A 22,347-nucleotide genomic window follows, 5' to 3' on the forward strand; every position below is an offset into this window, starting at 1 on the left:
TTCACCTCATCGGACCACACATACAGACCACACATTGCAAAAGATGTGCTTTCGCTTTTATCAGTCTATTAGCTTTTGTAATGTCAGCACTTGCCCTCTTTCTCGCGCCAATAAAAGACCACATACTCGCAGACATAGAGAGATGCAGAGAGAGAGAGAGCCATGGAGGACAAGCATTCACAGCCTCATGCTATCATGGTGCCTATGCCTCTCCAAGGGCATCTTCTCCCATATATCATCTGGCCACGAAGCTTGTATCACACGGTTTCACCATCACTTCTGTCAACACCCAACACATTAACCACCAGATAACCAAATCCCAACCCAATGACACTGAAGATCAAGATGACATCTTTGCCACAGTGCGCAAATCCGGCCTAGACATACGCTACAAGACCGTGAGTGATGGTTTTCCACTAGCCTTCAACCGATTTCAGAACCATAACTAAGCTGTTGAGGGCCTATTGCATGTCTTCCCTGCCCATGTTGATGAACTCGTTGGAAATTTAGTCCAATCTGACCCCTCAGTCACTTGCTTGATTGCTGATACCTTCCACCCATGGTCAGCAACCATAGCCAACAAATACAACCTTGTCAATATTTCCTTCTGGACTGAACCAGCTCTAGTCTTAAGCATCTGCTATCACTTGGACCTCCTCAGAGAACATGGTCATTACGGTTCACATGGTATGTAATAAGAATAACTTTCGTATAAATTCACTTGAGCTTTGATTACATTACATTCTTACATTGCGGTCTTGTTCTCATGTCTTACATGTTATATTGCTAGATTGTCAATTAGAATCACAAGTTTTAAAAGAATTCACTGATCAATACTTCACATTGACATTCTGACAAGAGAAAACATCCTATTACGAATCTCAATTTTTTTGGTTGATATATTAGATAATCAAGAGGACACCATCGATTACATACCGGGGGTGCAGGCTATTGAACCAAAGGACTTGATGTCACACCTCCAAGAAGCTGATATATCAACATCGATGCACTGAGCCCTACACAAGGCATTCCATGTAGTGCAAAGGGCAGATTTTATTTTGTGTAACACAGTATGAAAATACCTGTAGGATGACTAAAAATGCTTAGAGGGGGGTGAATAGGCCAATTTAATATTATAATCAATAAACAAAAAATGAACTTCAGTAGCAGGATTGATATCAATCCTGAAACGTGCTGAACATAAAATAAAAGAACACGCAAAGAATTATTTTACGTGGTAAAACCCCACCTCTGGGGAAAATCCACGAGACTCCGTAGTCCAACACAAATCCACTATAGAACGATGATTACAAGAAGTACTCACACACATCCTAGACACATTCTAGATAATGTTTTACCGACTTCTTCGTAACTCAACTTCTGTCACGGGATGATCTTCGACACTCATGTTGAATGCAATACTGGTCACAATTGCTTCAAGCTCGCCGGAGGATAAACGCCACAACAGTCTTGGTGCCCTCAACTGTATGAGTCATCAACATGCATATGTATGCAACATGAATGATTAAAGTGTTTGATAAATCACCAAGTAAACATGGAACATTTGATGATTTATCTCAAATATATGCACAACAGCTTTTTTAGGAATTTTAGATGCTCAAACAAAATGTGGGAAAGCTACCTCAAACAAAGAAGCACATCATATTCTTATACATACCACAATCTCCTTTTTGCAAGAGAAGAGCACAAAGCCACGGGCTCAATCTCTTGCCATTTATCATATTTGATTCTCTTAGATTTCTATTATAATTTCGTCAGCTTTTGTATTATAAAAGATGGTTTTTCAACAATCAATTGTTATCCAATGAAACAATGTATATCAGCATGTAAACAACGAAGCCAAATAGGATATTCATTGAAACATACTTTTCAAGTCCAAGATGATGAAAACATAATATTTTAACTTAAATCAAAATAGAGTTCAACTAGGAAAGTAATCTCAAGAGATAAAATATAATCCTATTAAAAATAAGGCTAACATAAAAATACTTGATAACTCCAACTAGGAATCCTATAATGAATTCATGATTATGTCATGATTTACCTGAAATCAAGTTCCTTATATCGATCAAGTCATGCTTCGAAAATCTGGGATTGAATGTGTTGCGCCAAAACTTCTAGTAAACAACATTCATACACTAATTCCCAACCTATGCTACAGTCTAGGAAATGACAATACAATTTTCATACTAACATAGTACAAGAACTTGAATCAAACACCCTTTCAGCCTTGCAAGAGAAGCAACCCACATATGCAATTGGCCCTGTTTCCCCCAATAACCCCACCAAAAGTATCGTGGCTACCAATCTGATGTCAGAGTTTGACTGCACAGAATGGCTCAACACCAAGCCTAATGGTTCAGTTTTGTTCGTTTCATTTGGTAGCTATGTTCTAGTTACTAAAAATGATATTGAAGAAATAGCTCATGGGCTCTTGCTTAGTAAAGTGAGTTTCATCTGGGTACTTCGCCCTAATACTACAAGTTATGATGAAACCTATATCCTACCCGTTGGATTCGAGAATGAGATTAAAGATAGAGGGTTGATGGTGCCATGGTGCTCTCAGATTGAGGTGCTTTCACATCCAACAACAAGAGGGTTCTTAACTCATTGTGGATGGAACTCCATACTTGAAAGTATGTGGTGTGGTGTTCCCATGCTGTGCTTCCCTCTGTGGACTGATCAAGTGACCAATAGGAAACTAGTCGTTGATGATTGGGGGATTGGATTAAATCTCTGTGATAGGGTGAAACCCATCACAAGGGTGGAGGTAGCAAAGAAGATCAACCATCTGATGAGTGGAAAATTGGGTAAAGGATTGCAGAAGCAAAGCAAGAAGGTTAAGCAAACATTGGAGGATGCATTGGCTGTAAATGGATCATCACAAAAGAATTTATCTCAATTCATTGGTGATGTAAAGGCTGAAATTCAAAAACGAGTGTGACTTCCACATTGCTACTATGTGGTTCTGCTTCCTCATTTCTTTGTCATTAGCGCAACCTCTAAATTAGCACAAACCAAATTATAACAAGTCTTTCTACTACTTTGAGAATATTGTCAATGAACTTTTTGATTTTTGTCCACAGGAATCCAAAGTGTGATTCATTTTCTTGGTTTAGAAAGACACTGTTTTGTTTGTAGTTTAAAAACAGTTTGTGGAAAATTAGACATCTGCCCCACCACCCCTTATCCTAAGAAAGAAAACAAAACTTTGTGTGTGTATTTGTATAAGCACACAGAGCCACAAACAGACACAGATCACAAACTCACAAACAGAGAGAGAAACAGACACAGAGGGAGCCACGGAGGACAAGCATTCAAAGCCTCATGCAATCATGGTGCCTCTCCCTCGCCAAGGCCATGTTATCCCATTTACCCATCTGGCCATGAAGCTTGCCTCAAATGGTTTCACCATCACTTTTGTCAACACCCAAATTATTCACCACCAGATAACCAAATCCGAATCCAACGGCAGTGAAGGTCAAGAAGACATCTTTGCTGCAGCGCGAAAGTCCGGTCTAGACATTCGCTACAGAACAGTGAGTGATGGTTTTCCACTAGCCTTCAACCGGTCTTAGAATCTTGATCAATATCTTGAGGGTCTATTGCATGTCTTCCCTGCACATGTTGATGAACTTTTTGGAAATTTAGTCCAATCTGACCCTTCAATCAGTTGCTTGATTGCTGATACCTTCCACACCTGGCCAGCAACCATAGCCAACAAGTATAACCTTGTCCACAATTCCTTCTGGACTGAAACAACTTTCGTCTTGTGCATCTCAAGGTCTAAAATATCGAGAGTTTCAGAAATATCGGTGGTCCAAAAATACGGATATATCGATGGAAATATCGAGGAAATATCGATATCGATAAAAATTTAATAAAAATCACGGAAATTGTGAGAAAAACTTGGAAATTTTTATTGAAACTTTAGAGGATGTTTATTTAGTCAATTGTCTATTATTTTATCACAAAAAATTGGAATGAAATGCATGGCATGGTGGGTTTGAGTGATTTAAGTTGATTATGTAGCGACGTGACATACACTGTGTCTTTAGAAAATATGTAGTAATTAATGAAAAAAAATTAAACACACCATAATTTTTTAGTTATAATAATTTACTACAATATATTACATATGATAAGATATATGAGCTTAACAAAAAAAAAAAAAAAAATATATGAGTAACTTAGCACCACATAGAAAGAATTCCTATTAAAGTTAAAACTTAGTATCACATATAATGAACAATATTAAAACTCAATAGTGAATAATAACACAACTCCATAATATAATATAAAAAAATACAACTCCTGTTGTAAAGTAGAATGGGTGAAGCCCACATGGTCAAAAGGTGAATAGTATTGATGGGTAGAAACATCATTATGTTTCTTCTTTTGTTCACGGGGGGTCATTGTAAGTGCCTATAAATAGGCTCCATCTTAGTTGCAGAAGATACAACCAATTCAGAGAGAAATCTGAGAAAGAGTGAGTAAGAATCCTGAGAGCTCTATCAGTAAAGAAAGTTCTAAATACATTTCCACTCCCAATATTCAGTGGTAATTCCCATACTCTGATTATTTATTTTATAACACGTTATCAGCACGATAGTCTCTCCACCTTTAAATTTTCTCAGCTCAACACTATGTGGTTATTTCTCTTTCTCCTCTCCGTCATATGCCTCCTCTCACTTTACTACTACGACGACATGCAAACTTTCTTTTTTGTGCTCTCACAATTCTTGTGTTGTTTCATCCATGTTTGTTTAATTTATTTCTTTGTAATATAATTTGGAATGGCGCGGTTTTATACCCCATTCTGTTATTTTATGGTGGTGTAATTTTCATTACCCATCGCGTTGTAACACGAGTTATCATAATAAAAATGATGGTGTGATCTTAAAACCCATCTATTATATCTTGAATAGTGGTGCAGTTATTTTGCCCACAAAATATAATATGTACTTCCTATTTTTTTTAGTGGTGGTTTTATCCCCACATTTACTATGGACGGTTTTCACCTTCTATATTTTTAGTGGTGGTTTTATCCCCACACTTATTTTATTTACTGTATGGTGTAGGTTTGTTACCCATATGGCAGTATTTATTTAAAGTGTGGTGCGGGTTTATCGTCCACACAACTGCTTTTATTTAAAAGTATGGAGCAGAATTAGTGCCCATACCAGCACGTTTACTTTACCGCACATTTATTTTTATTTAAAGTATGGTGCGGGATTAACGTCCATACAACAAGCAATTTACTTTACCGCACATTTACTTTTATTTAAAGTATGGTGCGGGTTTATCGTCCATACCAGCAAATTTATAGCACTTTATTTTTATAATCAAAATGAGGGCCTGGAGTTCCTGAAACAATTACAGGGCCTGAAGTTCCTATTAATAAATGGCTTAATGTCCCAGATCTCGAGCTTGAAATTTTGGGTAAAATATGCATGATATCTTTGGCCTGAAGTTCAAAAATATATTAAGCATGAAGATCATTGCGAATTCTAATGCATCTCATTTTTCTTTTGAAGATGGCAAATTTGGCAAAATTGGAATTCGCTGCCCTAGACATTTCTGGGGACAACTACCTATCATGGGTCCTGGATGCCAAGATCCATCTGCGTGCAAATGGCCTTGGAAAAGCAATTGAAGATGGAAGTGATGCATCACTTGAGGAAAATGCGAAGGCCATGATTTTCCTTCGCCGCCACATTCATGAAGCGCTGAAAAGCGAATATGTGGTGGTTGATGAACCATTGGTCCTGTGGAAAGCTTTATGTGAGAGATATAATCATCAGAAGACGGTGACTCTCCCAAGAGCTAGATACGAATGGATACACTTGAGATTTCAGGATTTCAAGACGGTGTCTAAATACAACTCAGCTATGCACAGGATCACCTCCCTTATGAAATTATGTGGTGAGAATATCTCTGAGGAAGATATGCTCGAGAAAACTCTGAGTACATTCCATGCCTCAAATGTGCTCCTACAGCAGCAATATAGGCATAGCGGTTTCACGAAGTACTCAGAACTTGTATCTTGCCTCTTGTTAGCTGAGCAGAACAACGAGCTTTTATTGAAGAATCACCAATCTCGCCCAACAGGCTCAGCACCACTTCCTGAAACAAATGCTACATCTCGGGAAGTGAATGCCACCTCATCTCGTGGTAGTATCCACAATCGTGGGCGAGGAGGTGTTGCGTAGATACAGCTGCACCAAAATGGATTCAGCTGCATCCTCAACTTGTGATACTCGCAAGTGCACGAGCCGTTCGGTAGTATAGCGTATGTAAGTGCGAGGTCGATTCCACAGGGATTGGTGATTGAATGATCCAATTTAGTTTCCCTACACAAAACAGAAATGAAAAAGAAAGGAAATAAATAAAACAAGGAAAAAAAGAAATAACTAACTCAAGCAGATAAGTTCCCAAGTTCAATTAGATTAACGGATTGATTCTAGCTAAAGTATGATTAAGCCATGGTGTTTGGTCATAACCTTGTGTTCCTAATTCCCTAATTTGATCATTTGTTGTCTAACCTAAAATTAAGCATTAGGAACCCATTAAGCATAGAAGAACAATTTAAACAACCAAGCATGTATCTAATCCCTGTTGTCGAATGTCCATACATACTCTTCCTATTCATAGTTCAATTCGAATTAAAGCATGGTGTCTACTCTTAATTCAAACCAAGATAGCTAACATGCAAGCCTAAATGGTGATCAATCATTCAAACTAGCATATTAACTTATAAGCATAATGAATAAGAACAAAAATCATAATTGAAACTTGGAAACTAATCAAACTTGAAACTAAAGAAAAGAATTTACATAACAATGAAAATTAAGTAGAACTTGGAAAAACTTAAGGAGAATTTCAGCACAAAGATCTCATTATAACAATTGAAAACTAGAAAGAGAAACTAAGAGAATTTGAGGGAGAGAAGGGAAGGGAGCTCTAGAGAAGTGTTTGAGAGCTCCCCCCCTTGGGGTGTGTTTACAAGCTTGGGAAACCTCACTATATATAGGCCTAAGGAAGCTGAAAATCTGAATTAAGTATGGCTAATGCATACAACACTTGTTTTATAAAATCTGAAATGGTTGATGCACTTCACTAATGCATACAACACTTCCATTATAAAATCTGAAATGGTTGATGCACTTCACTAATAAATCCCACCAGCAGCCCTAGCTCATCTTCATGTCACCATGACCAAGCTTCCAACCAGAAATAATAGCTCATCCTGAGGTCAGCATGACCAGCAACTTCAAGGGCTTACGAATTGGGCTTCCCTTAAGCAAATTAAGACTTTAAGCACTCAAACTTGAAGTTCAGAATGTCTTCTTTCCAGAAATATATCATTTGGGCCAATCCAAGGTCGGAGGAGGAAGTTAAGGCCAAAACAAATTGCTAACTCATTTTGCGCGCTGATAAAATCCATCCTGAGCATGGCTCTGTGTTTGCTAGGTAACAGACTCCACAATTATCCAATGGGGCTGAATTGCGGATATGTTATAGTATACACCTATTGGAACAACTTTTATGAAGAATGTGGCCTCATCCGAGCTATGTAGGTTGCTGAAACAAAGCTTGCAATATGACTTACGAAACTGGGCTGGCAGGGGACTGTAGCCAAAATTGAGTTTGTCTTTAAGCTCTTCATCCATTCATCCAAATTAGGCCCTAACATGCATGGATTGCATCATTTACTATCCAAAGCCCTCATTATTACCTAAAGCTCAATGAACTGAAAGATAAACACAAAAAGGATTAAAAGCACAAGTTTAACTAAAAAACATAACCAAATCATAAGCTAGAAGGGTACAAAATGATATACAATTATGAACCGATCAGGAGGCAAGCGTGGCCAAAGGCAAGGGAGTAGAAAAGATCGTGGTGCTCATCCATATGGCTTGGGGCCAAGAAACAATCCATCCACAAATGGAAAAAATGCATCCAGAAATAAGGGAAGAGCACAGACAAGCCATGTGCCCAGAAATGATGAAAGCACTTGTTACAGATGTGGTGCAAAGGGACATTGGTCGCGTACATGCCGTACGCCGAAGCACTTGGCGGATCTTTATCAAGCTTCACTTAAAAACAGGAAAGTGGAGACAAATTATGTTGAACCAGATCCGCCAGCCATAGAAGGCTCATCGGAAATATCGCATCAGTTAGACAAGACGCATCTAGATGTTTCTGATTTTGTAGCCGAAAGGGGGAATGAAGCTTATGGGTTCGAATTGGATTAAATTCCTTCATGTACCATTTGTATTATCTGAAGCACTGTTTTTTCTTCCTGTCTTCATTTCAATCCAATAAAAGTGGCAATGTTTGAATGATTGTTTATTGATTCAACTTATTTTATTTATTTGAAGGCATGGATATAAATTATGGGTGCCCCCAAAACACGAGCTCTAGCAAAGATACTTGTCTTGCAGACAGTGCGACTACTCATACAATCCTTCGAGATCGAAAGTATTTCTCAAACTTGATGCTTACAAAAGCAAAGGTAACAACCATATCAGGTCCTGCAGATCTGATTGAAGGCTCAGGAATAGCCCAAGTTATGTTACCAAATGGAACAATATTGTCCATTCAAGATGCCTTGTATTCATCTAACTCCGGAAGAAATCTGTTGAGTTTCAAAGATATACGTTTGAATGGCTACCATGTTGAAACAAAGAATGAGGAAAACATGGAATATCTTTGCATTACTTCCAGTGATACCCCAAAGCGTATACTAGAGAAGCTTTGTGCGCTCTCATCAGGATTGTACTATACAACCATACGGACAATTGAGGCACATAGTGTCATGGACCAGAAGTCCATTGACTCAAATACTTTTAAGCTTTGGCATGACCGGTTGGGTCATCCTGGATCCACCATGATGCGTAGGATCATCACCAACTCTAAGGGACATCCCTTATTAACAAAACACATTATGGTATCAAGTGACAGCTTTTGCCAAGCTTGTTCACAAGGGAAGTTGGTGACCAGACCATCACAACCGAAAGTTGATGTTGAGTCCCCATCATTTTTGCAGAGAATCCAAGGGGACATTTGTGGACCTATTCATCCTCCCTGTGGACCATTTCGGTACTTTATGGTTTTGGTGGATGCATCTACCCAATGGTCACATGTTTGCCTTTTGTCCACTCGGAATATGGCATTTGCTAGGCTCTTGGCTCAGATAATTAAATTGCGAGCCCAATTCCCAGATTATCCCATTAAGTCTATTAGACTCGATAATGCTGGTGAATTTACATCTCAAACTTTTGATGCTTACTGCATGTCGCTAGGCATTGACATTGAACATCCTGTTCCCCATGTTCATACTCAAAATGGCTTGGCAGAAGCTTTAATTAAGCGTCTTCAATTAATAGCACGCACATTGCTAATGAAAACAGAATTGCCAGTTTCTGCTTGGGGATATGTCATTTTACATGCAGCATCTCTGGTGCGATTAAGGCCCGTCGCCAACAATCAATATTCTCCAATACAACTTGTGTTGGGTAATCAACCAAATATTTCACATTTAAGAGTTTTTGGTTGTGCGGTATATGTGCCTATTGCACCACCGCAACGTACTAAGATGGGCCCTCAACGCAGATTGGGAATTTATGTTGGCTTTGATTCACCATCTATCATAAGATATCTAGAACCCCTGACGGGTGATATCTTTAGGGCACGATTTGCGGATTGTCATTTTGATGAAACAATTTTCCCACCATTAGGGGGAGAAAAATATGTTTCTAAAGAACAAGGCAAACTCGTTCCTGAAGAACGACGTGAATTATCGTGGGATGTACCCACTTTGTCTCATCTCGATCCTCGTACCGCTTAATGCGAAAACGAAGTGAGAAGGTGTTGTGTAGATACAGCTGCACCAAAATGGATTCAGTTGCATCCTCAACTTGTGATACTCGCAAGTGCACGAGCCGTTTGGTAGTATAGCATATGTAAGTGCGAGGTCGATCCCACGAGGATTGGTGATTGAATGATCCAATTCATTTTTCCTACACAAAACAGAAATGAAAAAGAAAGGAAATAAATAAAACAAGGAAGAAAGAAATAACTAACTCAAGCAGATAAGTTCCCAAGTTCAATTAGATTAATGGATTGATTCTAGCTAAAGTATGATTAAGCCATGGTGTTTGGTCATAACCTTGTGTTCCTAATTCCCTAATTTGATCATTTGTTGTCTAACCTAAAATTAAGCATTAGGAACCCATTAAGCATAGAAGAACAATTTAAACAACCAAGCATGTATCTAATCCCTGTTGTCGAATGTCCATACATACTCTTCCTATTCATAGTTCAATTCGAATTAAAGCATGGTGTCTACTCTTAATTCAAACCAAGATAGCTAACATGCAAGCCTAAATGGTGATCAATCATTCAAACTAGCATATTAACTTATAAGCATAATGAATAAGAACAAAAACCATAATTGAAACTTGGAAATAATCAAACTTGAAACTAAAGAAAAGAATGTACATTACAAGAAAAATAAATTACAACTAAGAAAACATTAAAGAAAGCTAGAATTGAGAACTAGAAAGCAAAACTAAGAGAATTTGAGGGAGAGAAGGGAAGGGAGCTCTAGAGAAGTGTTTGAGAGCTCCCCCCCTTGGGGTGTGTTTACAAGCTTGGGAAACCTCACTATATATAGGCCTAAGGAAGCTGAAAATCTGAATTAAGTATGGCTAATGCATACAACACTTGTTTTATAAAATCTGAAATGGTTGATGCACTAATAGATCCCACCAGCAGCCCTAGCTCATCTTCATGTCACCATGACCAAGCTTCCAACCAGAAATGATAGCTCATACCTAGCTCACCATGACCAAGCATCCAACCAGCACATGCTGAGGTCAGCATGACCAGCAACTTCAAGGGCTTACAACTTGGGCTTCTCTTAATCAAATTAGGACTTTAAGCACTCGAAATTGAAGTTCAGAATGTCTTCTTTCCAGCCATATATCATTTGGGCCAATCCAAGGTCGGAGGAGGAAGTTAAGGCCAAAACAAATTGCTAACTCATTTTGCGCGCTGATAAAATCCATCCTGAGCATGGCACTGTGTTTGCTAGGTAACAGACTCCATATTTATCCAATGGGGCTGAATTTTGGATATGTTATAGTACACAGCCATTGGAACAACTGTCATGAAGAATGTTGTATCATCCGAGCTATGTAGGTTGCTGAAACAAAGCTTGCAATATGACCTACGAAACTGGACTGGCAGGGGGCTGTAGCCAAAATTGAGTTTGTCTTTAAGCTCTTCATCCATTCATCCAAATTAGGCCTTAACATGCTTGAATTGCATGAATTATGCTCTCTAAAGCCATCATTATTACCTAAAGCTCAATGAACTGAAAGATAAACACAAAAAGGATTAAAAGCACAAGTTTAACTCAAAAACATAACCAAATCATAAGCTAGAAGGGTACAAAATGATATACAATTATGAACCGATCAGAAGGATCATTCACCTCCAAAGTATTGCAAATCAGATGCCAGATGCATTTAATGATGCAACAAAGGTGACAAAATCACATATCCCAGCTGCAAATGCACCTGCAAGGATTGATATTCACAATGGACAAAGCAATGCACCAGCAAATGGCTCATCTGTTGCACGCCTGAAGCATGGCAGACCACTAGGCTCAAAGGACTCAGTTCCTCAAAAGAAGAAGTTGATGGCCAAAATGAATCCAAATGAAATAAATGGAGAGCCTACAATTCATGGTTCAAACCCCTCTCAAGAGGGACAGGTACTTCCTGAAAAGGAAAATGTCCTTGATGAGACACGTGCTCCTGAAATGGCAGCTGTACCTGAAAGTCAAGAAATCTCCATAAATTACACATCCACTAATGAATTATGGAACAGAGATGAGATAATCATCGATAATATATTTGCATTCTTAGTGGCTACTGAGATCATAAAAGATGATGATATTGAGCCTTGCTCCATTGATGAATGCACACAAAGACAGGATTGGCCTAAATGGAAAGATGCAATCCAGGCAGAATTAGACTCTTTGGAAAAAAGGAGTGTTTTTGGACCAATTGTTCCAACTCCACCCAATATGAACCCTGTAGGTTACAAGTGGGTATTTACAAGAAAGCGCAATGAGAAAAATGAAATTGCGAGGTATAAAGCACGACTTGTTGCGCAAGGTTTTTCACAAAGGCCTGGAGTTGATTATGTGGAAACATACTCTCCAGTAATGGACGCAATTACGTTCCGTTACTTGATAAGCTTAGCGGTTTCAGAAAAACTTGAAATGAGACTTATGGATGTCATTACCGCATACCTGTATGGAGAGTTGGATACAGACATATACATGAAAGTCCCAGAAGGACTTAAGCTGCCCGAAGCAGCCAGGAATAAACCACAGGCCATGTTCTCAATCAAATTGAGAAGATCATTATATAGGTTAAAAAAATCTGGACGCATGTGGTATAATCGTCTCAGCAAATATTTACTAAAGGAAGGATATACAAATGATCCTATTTGCCCATGTGAGTTTATTAAGAAATCAGAGTCTGGATTTGCGATAGTGGCAGTATCGCAATTGGAACTCCTGAAGAACTCCAAAAGACTGCTGATTATCTCAAACGCGAGTTTGAGATGAAATACCTTGGAAAGACAAAATATTGTCTTGGCTTACAGATTGAGTACAGTACTGATGGAATTTTGGTGCATCAATCAAATTATACTGAAAAAGTATTAAAGCGGTTTGGCATGGATAAAGCCCATCCACTTAGCACTCCAATGGTCGTCCGGTCGCTTGACACTAAGAAAGATCCATATCGTCCAAAAGGGGATGATGAAATGGTCCTTGGTCCAGAAGTACCATATCTTAGTGCAATAGGTGCTTTAATGTACTTAGCACAATGTACCAGACCTGACATAGCATTTTCAGTAAATTTGTTAGCAAGATACAGCTCTGCTCCAACAATCCGACATTGGACCGGCATTAAACATATTCTACGATATCTTCGTGGAACGACAGACATGGGGTTATTCTATTCCAGTGAATTGGTCAGTGCTCCAAGTATTGTTGGGTATGCTGATGCAGGATATCTCTCTGATCCACATCAAGGACGCTCACAAACTGGGTATGTGTTTACATGTGGAGGAACTGCAATCTCATGGTGCTCAACAAAACAAATGTTGGTAGCCACATCTTCCAATCACTCAGAAATACTTGCCCTCCATGAAGCTAGCCGTGAATGCGTTTGGTTAAGGTCAATGATTCATCACATCCGAAGCACCTGTGCCTTGCCCTCAACAACAGACACTCCAACCATCCTGAATGAGGACAATGCAGCTTGTATTGCTCAAATCACAGGAGGGTACATCAAGGGTGACCGGACCAAGCACATATCACCAAAGTTTTTCTACACGCATGAGCTTCAGAAGAGTCAAGAAATCAAAGTCAGACAAATCCGTTCAAGCGATAACTTGGCAGATCTCTTCACCAAATCTTTACCCAAGTGCACATTCCAGAAGCTAGTGCATGGCATTGGATTGCGACAACTCTGCAAGCAATCAAATTGGAGCATGCAAAATCAAGGGAAGCATTCAAGAGTCCTCTAACACAGGACATAAGCGCGTTGTACTCTTTTTCCTTCGACTAGGGTTTTTCCCACTGGGTTTTCCTTAGCAAGGTTTTAACGAGGCAACATGTGCGCATTTCCTATGTCCCAAATAAAGTTGTACTCTTTTTCCTTCACTTAGGTTTTTTCCCACTGGGTTTTTCCAAGTAAGGTTTTAATGAGGCAACCAATTTAGGGACATGTGGTCTCCAAGGGGGAAGTGTTGTAAAGTAGAATGGGTGAAGCCCACATGGTCAAAAGGTGAATAGTATTGATGGGTAGAAACATCATTATGTTTCTTCTTTTGTTCACGGGGGGTCATTGTAAGTGCCTATAAATAGGCTCCATCTTAGTTGCAGAAGATACAACCAATTCAGAGAGAAATCTGAGAAAGAGTGAGTAAGAATCCTGAGAGCTCTATTAGTAAAGAAAGTTCTAAATACATTTCCACTCCCAATATTCAGTGGTAATTCCCATACTCTGATTATTTATTTTATAACAACTCCATAATAAAATAATAAATAACATTAAACATATGCCTAAATTTATCCTTAGGGAATTTTTTTTTATATGGAAATTTATCCAAGATAATATTAGCTTGCAGAAATTTTAAAGACCATATAAATATTATCGGCAATATAATATCGTTTTTTTGAATGGAATATCGATAATATCGCGATATAAACTGTAAAATAAATGAAAATGGTTGAGAAGTCATGCTCTTGCACACAGGGGGATTCGAACCCCTCTCTTTCCCATTCATCCACTGAGCCTTAACCAACACATTGCGGATGAGTCTGTTAAATAAAGCTACGACGTGTAATATTTATAAGGTCTTTAAAATTCTGCAAGCTAATATTATATTGGATAAATTTCCATATAAAAAAAAATTCCCTAAGGATAAATTTAGGCATATGTTTAATGTTATTTATTATTTTATTATGGAGTTGTATTTTTTTATATTATATATTATGGAGTGGTATTATTATTCATTATTGAGTTTTAATATTGTCCATTATATGTGATACTAAGTTTTAACTATAATTTCGTCCCAAAATTTTATTTTTTTTTAACTTTAATAGGAATTCTTTCTATATGGTACTAAGTTACTCATATCTTTTATTTTTGTTTTTTTTGTTAACCTCATATATCTTATCATATGTAATATATTGTACTAAATTATTATAACAAAAAAATTATGGTGTGTTTAATTTTTTTTCATTAATTACTACATATTTTCTAAAGACACAGTGTTTGTCACGTCGCTACATAATCAACTTAAATCACTCAAACTCACCATGCCATGCATTTCATTCTAATTTTTTGTGATAAAATAATAAACAATTGACTAAATAAACATCCTCTAAAGTTTCAATAAAAATTTCCAAGTTTTTCTCACAATTTTCGTGATTTTTATTAAATTTTTATCGATATCGATATTTCCATCGATATATCCGTATTTTTGGACCACCGATATTTCCAAAACTCTCGATATTTTAGACCTTGGTTAAGGCTCAGTGGGTGGATGGAAAAGAGAGGGGTTCGAATCCCCTTGTGTGCAAGAGCATGACTTCTCAACCATTTTCATTTATTTTTCAATTTCATATTGTGATATGTTGCCCAAATAATGCATGAGCGAGTAGGAAATTATTGCCTCCGACATTATCGCGATTATATAGATGAAAATATCAGTATATTGACGATATTTAAGTGGATATGTGCTAAACTATCTCATTAAAAAAAACGATATTATCAGCGAAATATTGCTGATAATATCAATATTTAAGACTCTGTTTGGTGCCATACCTTACGCATGTCATAAGATGTTCTTTGCAGTCAATAATGATGTCGTGGAGGATGATCTTTGAACCAAAAAAAACATAAAAGACTAAAACTGATAATTTTATAAACCTAAGACGGTTTGACCATGGGTTTATGTAGCCTGTAATTGATTGAAAAGGAAAGAACTTTTGTAAGAATCTCAACTTTAAAATAAATAAAAATATACACGAAATAGTTTAAAGTACTCTAATTAATCTAATATACAGAAGGGGATTCGAACTTGAATGTAAGGAAACGAGCTCATTGCCCTAACCAATTGGTCTAACCTACATCTGCAAATCTAAAAAACTAAAAAAATTAGTTAACTAGTTGACTTTCAAAATTGTCAAATCTAATGCTACAATTCAACCCCACATGCCCCATCCAATTCATATTCCTGAAGCTGTAGAACACGCTTTAATTATTTGAGGAAGACTCATAAGTCCCATTTATTTTAAACAATTAAATTTGCAAAATATATGTTTGATCTCCCCGCTGCTGAAACTTTAAAGTCAGTAAATAACTTGACCCAAAAGGCAATCATCTACAACCTTGCTTTTGCAGTAATATTCACATCCAGCTATCATGTCAAACCTAATCTTCATATTTGAGTAAGAAAAACACAACCAAAAGTTTTTATCATTTTCAGCCTTCTCAGCCAAGAAAAGACCTGATAGTTGATGTTTTATCTTAACATTGATTAAACATTTGTCATTACATTTGTGATTCAACTTACAATTGATAGATATGATAGCAGAAGCATTCAATCTCACAATCTAACAGCATCATCATCTATTTCATTGCAGCAAACAAATCATTTCTTTCATTTTACGTTGTCAACACCAAAATATCAACACAATTGAGGAAAAAATTACTTCAATCAGTAAAATCGAAGGTAATAAATACGGAAACTCACCACCAAGAAAGTCATAAAATCCATCCCAAGGCTTACTGAAAGGAAAATTCTGAGCCAAGTCAGGACTGAAGGTAGATAAATGGCGAAGTTAACATTCTTAAAGGCAGATTTGTCCAAGCAAGGCGTAATAGAAATGATATTACACAAATTTAATGAAAGTTTACAGCTTATTAAGAAAAATGGTATGAAGAAGAAAACAGTCGTCCAAACAAGGATACATGAATACACGTGTGCACATGCACTTGCAAGTAAGCACCCAGTAAAGTGACAATCTTACAATAACGCAAGCATCAGAAACACACTATTGTTTCTCTGAAGGCATGCCACTCGTCATTTCCAGTTCCGTCTTGCAGTTGTCTCTCAGATCTTTTAGCGTGACATAACTGTCTTGCTGCCAAGCAGAAATCAGACTATTAATCAAATTAAGACCCCCAAAAGAAAAAGTCACCGATTAGAAAGTGAACATCATAATCTATAATACCAAGTTCTTACAACTTAGGCTGAATTTAAAACAAGCAAGTAACACTGGCTAGAACAGATTTGTTAAAGAAACAAGTTATAAACAGCCAACATACCACAAACTAACTAGTCAAATGAATGTGGGTTTCCCCCTGCCTTACGGCCAGTGATAGGATGTGGGACTTCATACATATTAAAGATCAGTATGGATCGTTTGCATAAAAATTAAAATAAATGAAACAGAGACAAGCATGAGAAAATTGTCCAAAATAAAAACAACGATAAAAAGATCACTTCCCAAAGGAAGTACACAGGCCATAGCAAACAAAAGTTATACTCACGAGATGGTTGCTTTCATGAACAAGCATATCCTCCACGTGAAGAAAGAGTGATCTCCACTGACTCGAGAGATCATATTCAAGTTTTGACGTTTTATTTGGGTGTGGCCAGCCCTTAGTATCAATCTCCTTTCCCCTGAAACTTTTCTCAACAAATATGTTCGCTTCCTTTTGACTCTTCTTCAATGCTAAGGGTAAATTGTAAAATTAATGAGAAATAAACTATTTGAAAGTAAAGAAACAATGTCAAGAAAGAACTTTAGATGCCCACTACAGTAACATTTCACACATTTTACACAAACTTGCCAGATATCCAAATGGTAAAATGTAAAATATTCCAGAGTGAAAAGAAAGGCAATTTCAAATAGAAATTTAAAATGTTCACCATAGTAAATTTTCTACACATTCTGCACAACTTACCAGAAATTCGACCCTTGATATCCTGGTATTGAAGGTCCGACAAAATGTGAGCCGCTGATTATCAGATTGCAAAATAACCAAACTCATGTTAGTCTACATATATATTCCACATCCTAAGCACTCAGATATAAAACTAGCATAACCGGGGGTTGTAATACCTTTCAAGCAAAACGAACAAGAGCAACATTTGAGAAAGTCATCACCGACGTTCAAACCAGCAACACCATCACCCTTAAGAGTTGTGCATCTTTCCAATTTTTCAAATTCATGGGATTTCGAGCAACCATGTGACCCAGGCAACCTCAAACTATTGGTATAACCATGTTTGTTTGATGCCAGATTACCATCATCAAGATCCTTTTCATCATTCCTACGAACAACAGTGACTAATCCTTCATATAGAGGAATGCTTTGAGCAACATCAGAAGTCTGTCCTGCTTTCTCATATTGACATTTTTCTCCACCATCACAACAGTCATTGTTGCACAGTCCTGAGCACTTGGAATTTGAAACAATGGACGTGCAATTATCCATCAATGCATCAGCAACCCCCATAACACTGCTCGCATTATCTCCAGTGTCACTGGACTTTTCTGCAATGTCATTCGACATAGTCAAGGTAACAGAGTCACCGTTGTCATTCGATGATTCATCAGTGGCAGTATAAGTAGGTGAAAACTCAGAATCTTGTGTGCCCTTTGGCGAAGATAAAGCTTCAGGGTTACATTCTGCTCCAATTTTGGTCTTACACTTCTCTCTTGCTATATTCTCAACCCCTAAAGACACTTGCTTTGCAAATTTTGAATCCCCATGTTCAGAATCCACATTATTACCATACCCATCTCCAGATTTAGGTTTTGAATCAGCTGAAATCATCGAAAACCCCCTTTTTATAGGCCGGTTGGTCAAATCACCGAGAACCGGACGGGTTTTGTAAAACCCATCTTTGGAATTATCACTACTCATAATGAAACTCACTTGCAGAGAAAAAAAAAAACGAAATCTGTCAACTCAATTGAGTATTCAACTGAGACCCTCGAAAACCCACTTCTCAGGTTCGCCAAAAACAATGAATTATCCACCCCCTGATCCAGAAAATAAAAATGGAAAAGCCACAAAGTAGATTACTTATTTACAAAGCCTAAACACCAGAAAATTCGGAAGAACTACATAATGTAGGAATTCTAACTAGATGATAAACCCTAGATATGAATTTTATATTCAAGGAATATATATTTAGATACGAATAGAAAAAATCCATATGAAAAAAGAAAGATGCACTGACCTTTTTGCAATCGGGAAATGTTTGTTCAATCAAAATGAAAGAAATCTGACTGAGGATCTTGAAATGGAGAAGTGTGGGCGGGTAACGCGAGAAGAGAGAAGGGGAATCTCTAACTCAAAATTTGTTCAGGCGGGAGTGATGAGAGGCTGACCGTGACCCGCCCTCCAAAAGTTTGAAAAGTCAGCAAATTGAGCAAACTGCATGCGCCCAGCGCCACCAAAGTAATGGGCCTATGGGCCACCTCTCTCCCCTCCCATTTAAAATTTAAATTTAAAAAAGCCATCCCACCAATCAATTTTATACCCTCGAAAACCTACTTGGTTTTGAAAATTGACAAAATGGAGCATAAAGTTATGAATCGTTAGAGCATCTCTAACAACATTTTTAACAACTTTGGAATGCTAAAATAGGTAAGCCACATCATCAAAACTTTCTCTAACAGTCTTGTCAAACTCAGTCATCAAGTCAGTAATATTGAACTGAGATAGCTTTAGAGAGAGAGGCTCTTCATTCTCTCTAGAACTTCTCTTCTCCTCCATCACCTTCTCTTTTGAGTAGCAGCTGGTGGTTTTCCTGCCGCCCTTCAAGGCAGCTCCTTTGCCACCTTTGGTGTGGCTTTTCCTTTTCCTTTTCCTCTTTGTTTGTTTTGCTCTACCCTTTCTCCTTGCTTTTCCAGATTTTGGCCCATATATCCTTCCAAATTCCATATGCATCTCCTCTCCATTTTCACTTCAGCCATCACCCCTCTCTCACATACTTCTCTTCTCCTCTCCTCCCATCACCCACACATCAGTTCTTTCCTCTCCCCCTCCCATTAGATTTGAAACCTTAAAATTCTCTTCTTTCCCTATGATTATCTTGGTTGTTTATTGTTGGAAATATGAGTGCTAAATTGCTATAAAATAAACAAATAAATACTGCAAACATAACAGATTTTTACAAAGGAGAATTGAATTAGAAGAAACTTAATTGAGTCGAGGCAAGTGTTGGACACTTTGACCTTAAGACGAATTACGCCCCACACTGGTGCTTATGGTTCACTAGTGTTCGCCTCTCAGGATACAACGACTCCCCTCCTTATGAAAGAAGCACTGCAATTCACAAGGAACTTTGAGCCAAATTATGCAGGAACCTCTCTTTATGAACATGAAAACTCTAATGCTCTCTATATATGGAAGTCTGTATGTAGTGAATTAAGTTGAATTAAATGACTGTAGGAGGATTGTTCTATTTATAGATGATGAAATACCCTTTACAAAAAGGTATCACCATCTGAAAAGGCAATCAATGCATCCCTAGGTTTCTAATAGGGTTCCAGACACATATGAAGAGTTGACAACCCCCAATTGAAGATGGGCCATTATAATAACCCAAGGGTCATGTCTTTAACCCAATGGATTTTATTAATTTCCATTCAAATAGAAAATTAATATTAAATAAAATAATATTAAATTTCTCACAATCCCGGGGTAGGTTTCAGGTTAACCTGCCAACCCGCTAAAACACCTGTTTAACCCGTTTATTAAATGGGTCAACCCACCAACCCGCTAAAATACCTATGTAACCTGCCAAACCAAAACATGTTTAACCCGTTTATTAAATGGGTCAAACCGCTAACCCACTAAAATACCTATATAATCCTCCAATCCGCTAAAATACCTATGTAACCCGCCAACCCATTTCTTTGTTTTTTCTTCATTTTCTTTATTTTTTTTTTTTTATATTTTATTTCTCATTCTCAATATTTACATATAGAGAGAGGCAAAATGCAATAATTATTTTATATAAAAAATAAAAAATGCAATTACTTGATTAATTTATCAAAATTTAGATTTTTTATTTGCTACCATTTAGCGGGTCAACCCAACATGACTTGAAACCCATATAGGAAATAAACGAGTCAACCCAAAAATGAGACGTTTATTAAACAGGTTGGGTTTGGGTTTAGCATTCTTGACACGTATATAATCCTGACACGACACAACCCATTGCCAGCCCTACAATCCCTCACATGAATGGAAATTAATTCGACAATATGCAAATGATAATGCAGACTTAGAGAGAGTTCCTATTAGAAGAATACTGCATTTGGATAGGTATCTTTTGGCTTTGAACCTTCCGTAGTGAAGTACTATCGGATTCACTTGGCTACAGTGAATGTGATGTCTTGAACTGTTCAGCCATTCGTGTAAACCCAAACAATAATACTTACACAGTACCCTTCTAAACGTATCTGGTTTGATTGGTTGTCCTCGTTTTGGCCTTGAGCAGCTCCTGGTATTCATGAGTGCTTTAGAGAATTCAGCCCTGAAAATTCTCATGGAACGGCCACATTTCACACTCATATAGGTGACTTCTTATTGGTAATATCCTATCATATCTTACTTGGATAATCAAGGTATAGGAATTATTAAAAGCATAACTTAACCTAAACACATTACATGCAACACTGTATCATCATAGGACATGGGTAGGAGAGTATATCTCCGCAGTGCTATTTTTGAGTTATCATAATTTAGTTGTCCCTTTTGAACCTAGATCTTGGGATCTCCAATCAACTAGGTTGGGTTTCCACTATGACGACTCATTTGACATAGGCTTTAACCTCATTCCCCTGGATGATCTATAAACTTGCTCTTCGTTCAAACCTTTAGTAAACGGATCCGCCAAATTATCTCTTGACTTTATGTAGTCAATTGTAATTATACCACTAGAGAGCAGTTGCTTAACGATGTTGTGTCTTCGACGTATATGTCGAGACTTGCTGTTGTACATATTGTTATGTGCCCTTACAATTGTAAATTGACGATCACAATGTATACATATAGCAGGCACAAGTTTTGGCCAACATGGAATATCTTCTAAGAAATTACGTAGCCATTCAGCTTCCTCACTAGCTTTATCTAATGCTATGAACTCAGATGCCATAGTAGATCTAGTTATAACAATTAGCTTATTAGATCTCCATGATATAGCCACACCTGCAATTGTAAAGACATATCCACTTGTAGAGTTGGAGTCTTTAGTATCAGATATCCAATTAGCATTACTATATCCTTCAAGTATAGCTGGATATCTTGTATAATGCAGTCTTTTTGGTGTATCTTAAATATCTTAGAACTCTCACTATAGCTTTCTAATGATCCCTTCCAGGATTACTAGTATATCTGCTTAATCTATTAACAGAGTAAGCAATATTAGGCCTTGTGCAGTTTGTAAGATACATGAGACTGCCGATGATATGAGCATATTCTATTTGTGATACCTGATAGGATTTTTAGCACCTGCGCAAAGAGGGTTAAAATCACTGAAAATACTTGCAAGAATATAAGGTAATTGTAGTATAAATGCTCATGTAAGGTCGTTGTCCCCAAAGATTGTTTGACTAACTTGTAATTAAACTAACTCTTAATTAATAATTGAAATAGATTATATCAAAAATCTGAAATTTATGAATTTGAAAAGATTAAA

At 37.4% G+C, this 22,347-nt stretch overlaps 2 protein-coding genes and 1 pseudogene across 4 annotated transcripts; 2 read left to right on the top strand and 1 right to left on the bottom strand.

Annotated features, from left to right (window-relative positions):
- The first annotated feature begins 21 nt into the window (after positions 1–21).
- Positions 22–2,965, top strand: LOC110744591 (UDP-glycosyltransferase 86A1-like; annotated as a pseudogene). Its single transcript, XR_015836819.1, has 4 exons — positions 22–687; positions 907–1,070; position 1,940; positions 2,220–2,965. The product of XR_015836819.1 is annotated as a UDP-glycosyltransferase 86A1-like (transcript).
- Positions 2,966–5,558: 2,593 nt separating this feature from the next.
- Positions 5,559–8,279, top strand: LOC148293725 (uncharacterized). The gene is made up of 2 exons (XM_088254577.1): positions 5,559–6,222; positions 7,885–8,279. Exons 1-2 carry the CDS (start codon positions 5,559–5,561, stop codon positions 8,277–8,279), a joined length of 1,059 nt encoding a protein of 352 aa, XP_088110703.1.
- An 8,203-nt stretch (positions 8,280–16,482) lies between these two features.
- Positions 16,483–19,109, bottom strand: LOC110756239 (DNA-directed RNA polymerase subunit beta). 2 transcript variants are annotated; one of them, XM_021957642.2, is made up of 6 exons: positions 18,877–19,109; positions 17,750–18,676; positions 17,592–17,645; positions 17,175–17,359; positions 16,950–17,015; positions 16,483–16,765 (listed from the first exon to the last, which is right to left on the bottom strand). In XM_021957642.2, the coding sequence occupies exons 2-5, from the start codon at positions 18,555–18,557 to the stop codon at positions 16,956–16,958; spliced, it is 1,107 nt and encodes a 368-aa protein (XP_021813334.2). In that variant the 5' UTR covers positions 18,558–18,676; positions 18,877–19,109; the 3' UTR covers positions 16,483–16,765; positions 16,950–16,955. The 2 variants fall into 2 exon arrangements, with proteins under 2 accessions (XP_021813334.2, XP_021813333.2); XM_021957641.2 differs by lacking the exon at positions 16,950–17,015 and having other exon boundaries at positions 18,877–19,104.
- Between the last annotated feature and the right edge of the window lie 3,238 nt (positions 19,110–22,347).

This window comes from Prunus avium, chromosome 6, assembly GCF_965620075.1.
Source record: "Prunus avium chromosome 6, drPruAviu1.hap1.1, whole genome shotgun sequence".
Classification (NCBI taxonomy): Eukaryota; Viridiplantae; Streptophyta; class Magnoliopsida; order Rosales; family Rosaceae; genus Prunus; species Prunus avium.

Bases quoted from the DNA above. Each gene is read 5' to 3' on its own strand.
- LOC148293725 (XM_088254577.1), top strand. From the start codon at position 5,559: ATGGCAAATTTGGCAAAATTGGAATTCGCTGCCCTAGACATTTCTGGG. The intron at 6,223-7,884 runs GTGTTGCGTAGA...ACCGATCAGGAG, and splicing joins CCACAATCGTGGGCGAGGAG to GCAAGCGTGGCCAAAGGCAA.
- LOC110756239 (XM_021957641.2), bottom strand. From the start codon at position 18,557: ATGAGTAGTGATAATTCCAAAGATGGGTTTTACAAAACCCGTCCGGTT. The intron at 17,360-17,591 runs GTAAGTTGTGCA...ATTTACCCTTAG, and splicing joins TATCAAGGGTCGAATTTCTG to CATTGAAGAAGAGTCAAAAG. The intron at 16,766-17,174 runs GTGAGTATAACT...TCTGCTTGGCAG, and splicing joins TTCATGAAAGCAACCATCTC to CAAGACAGTTATGTCACGCT.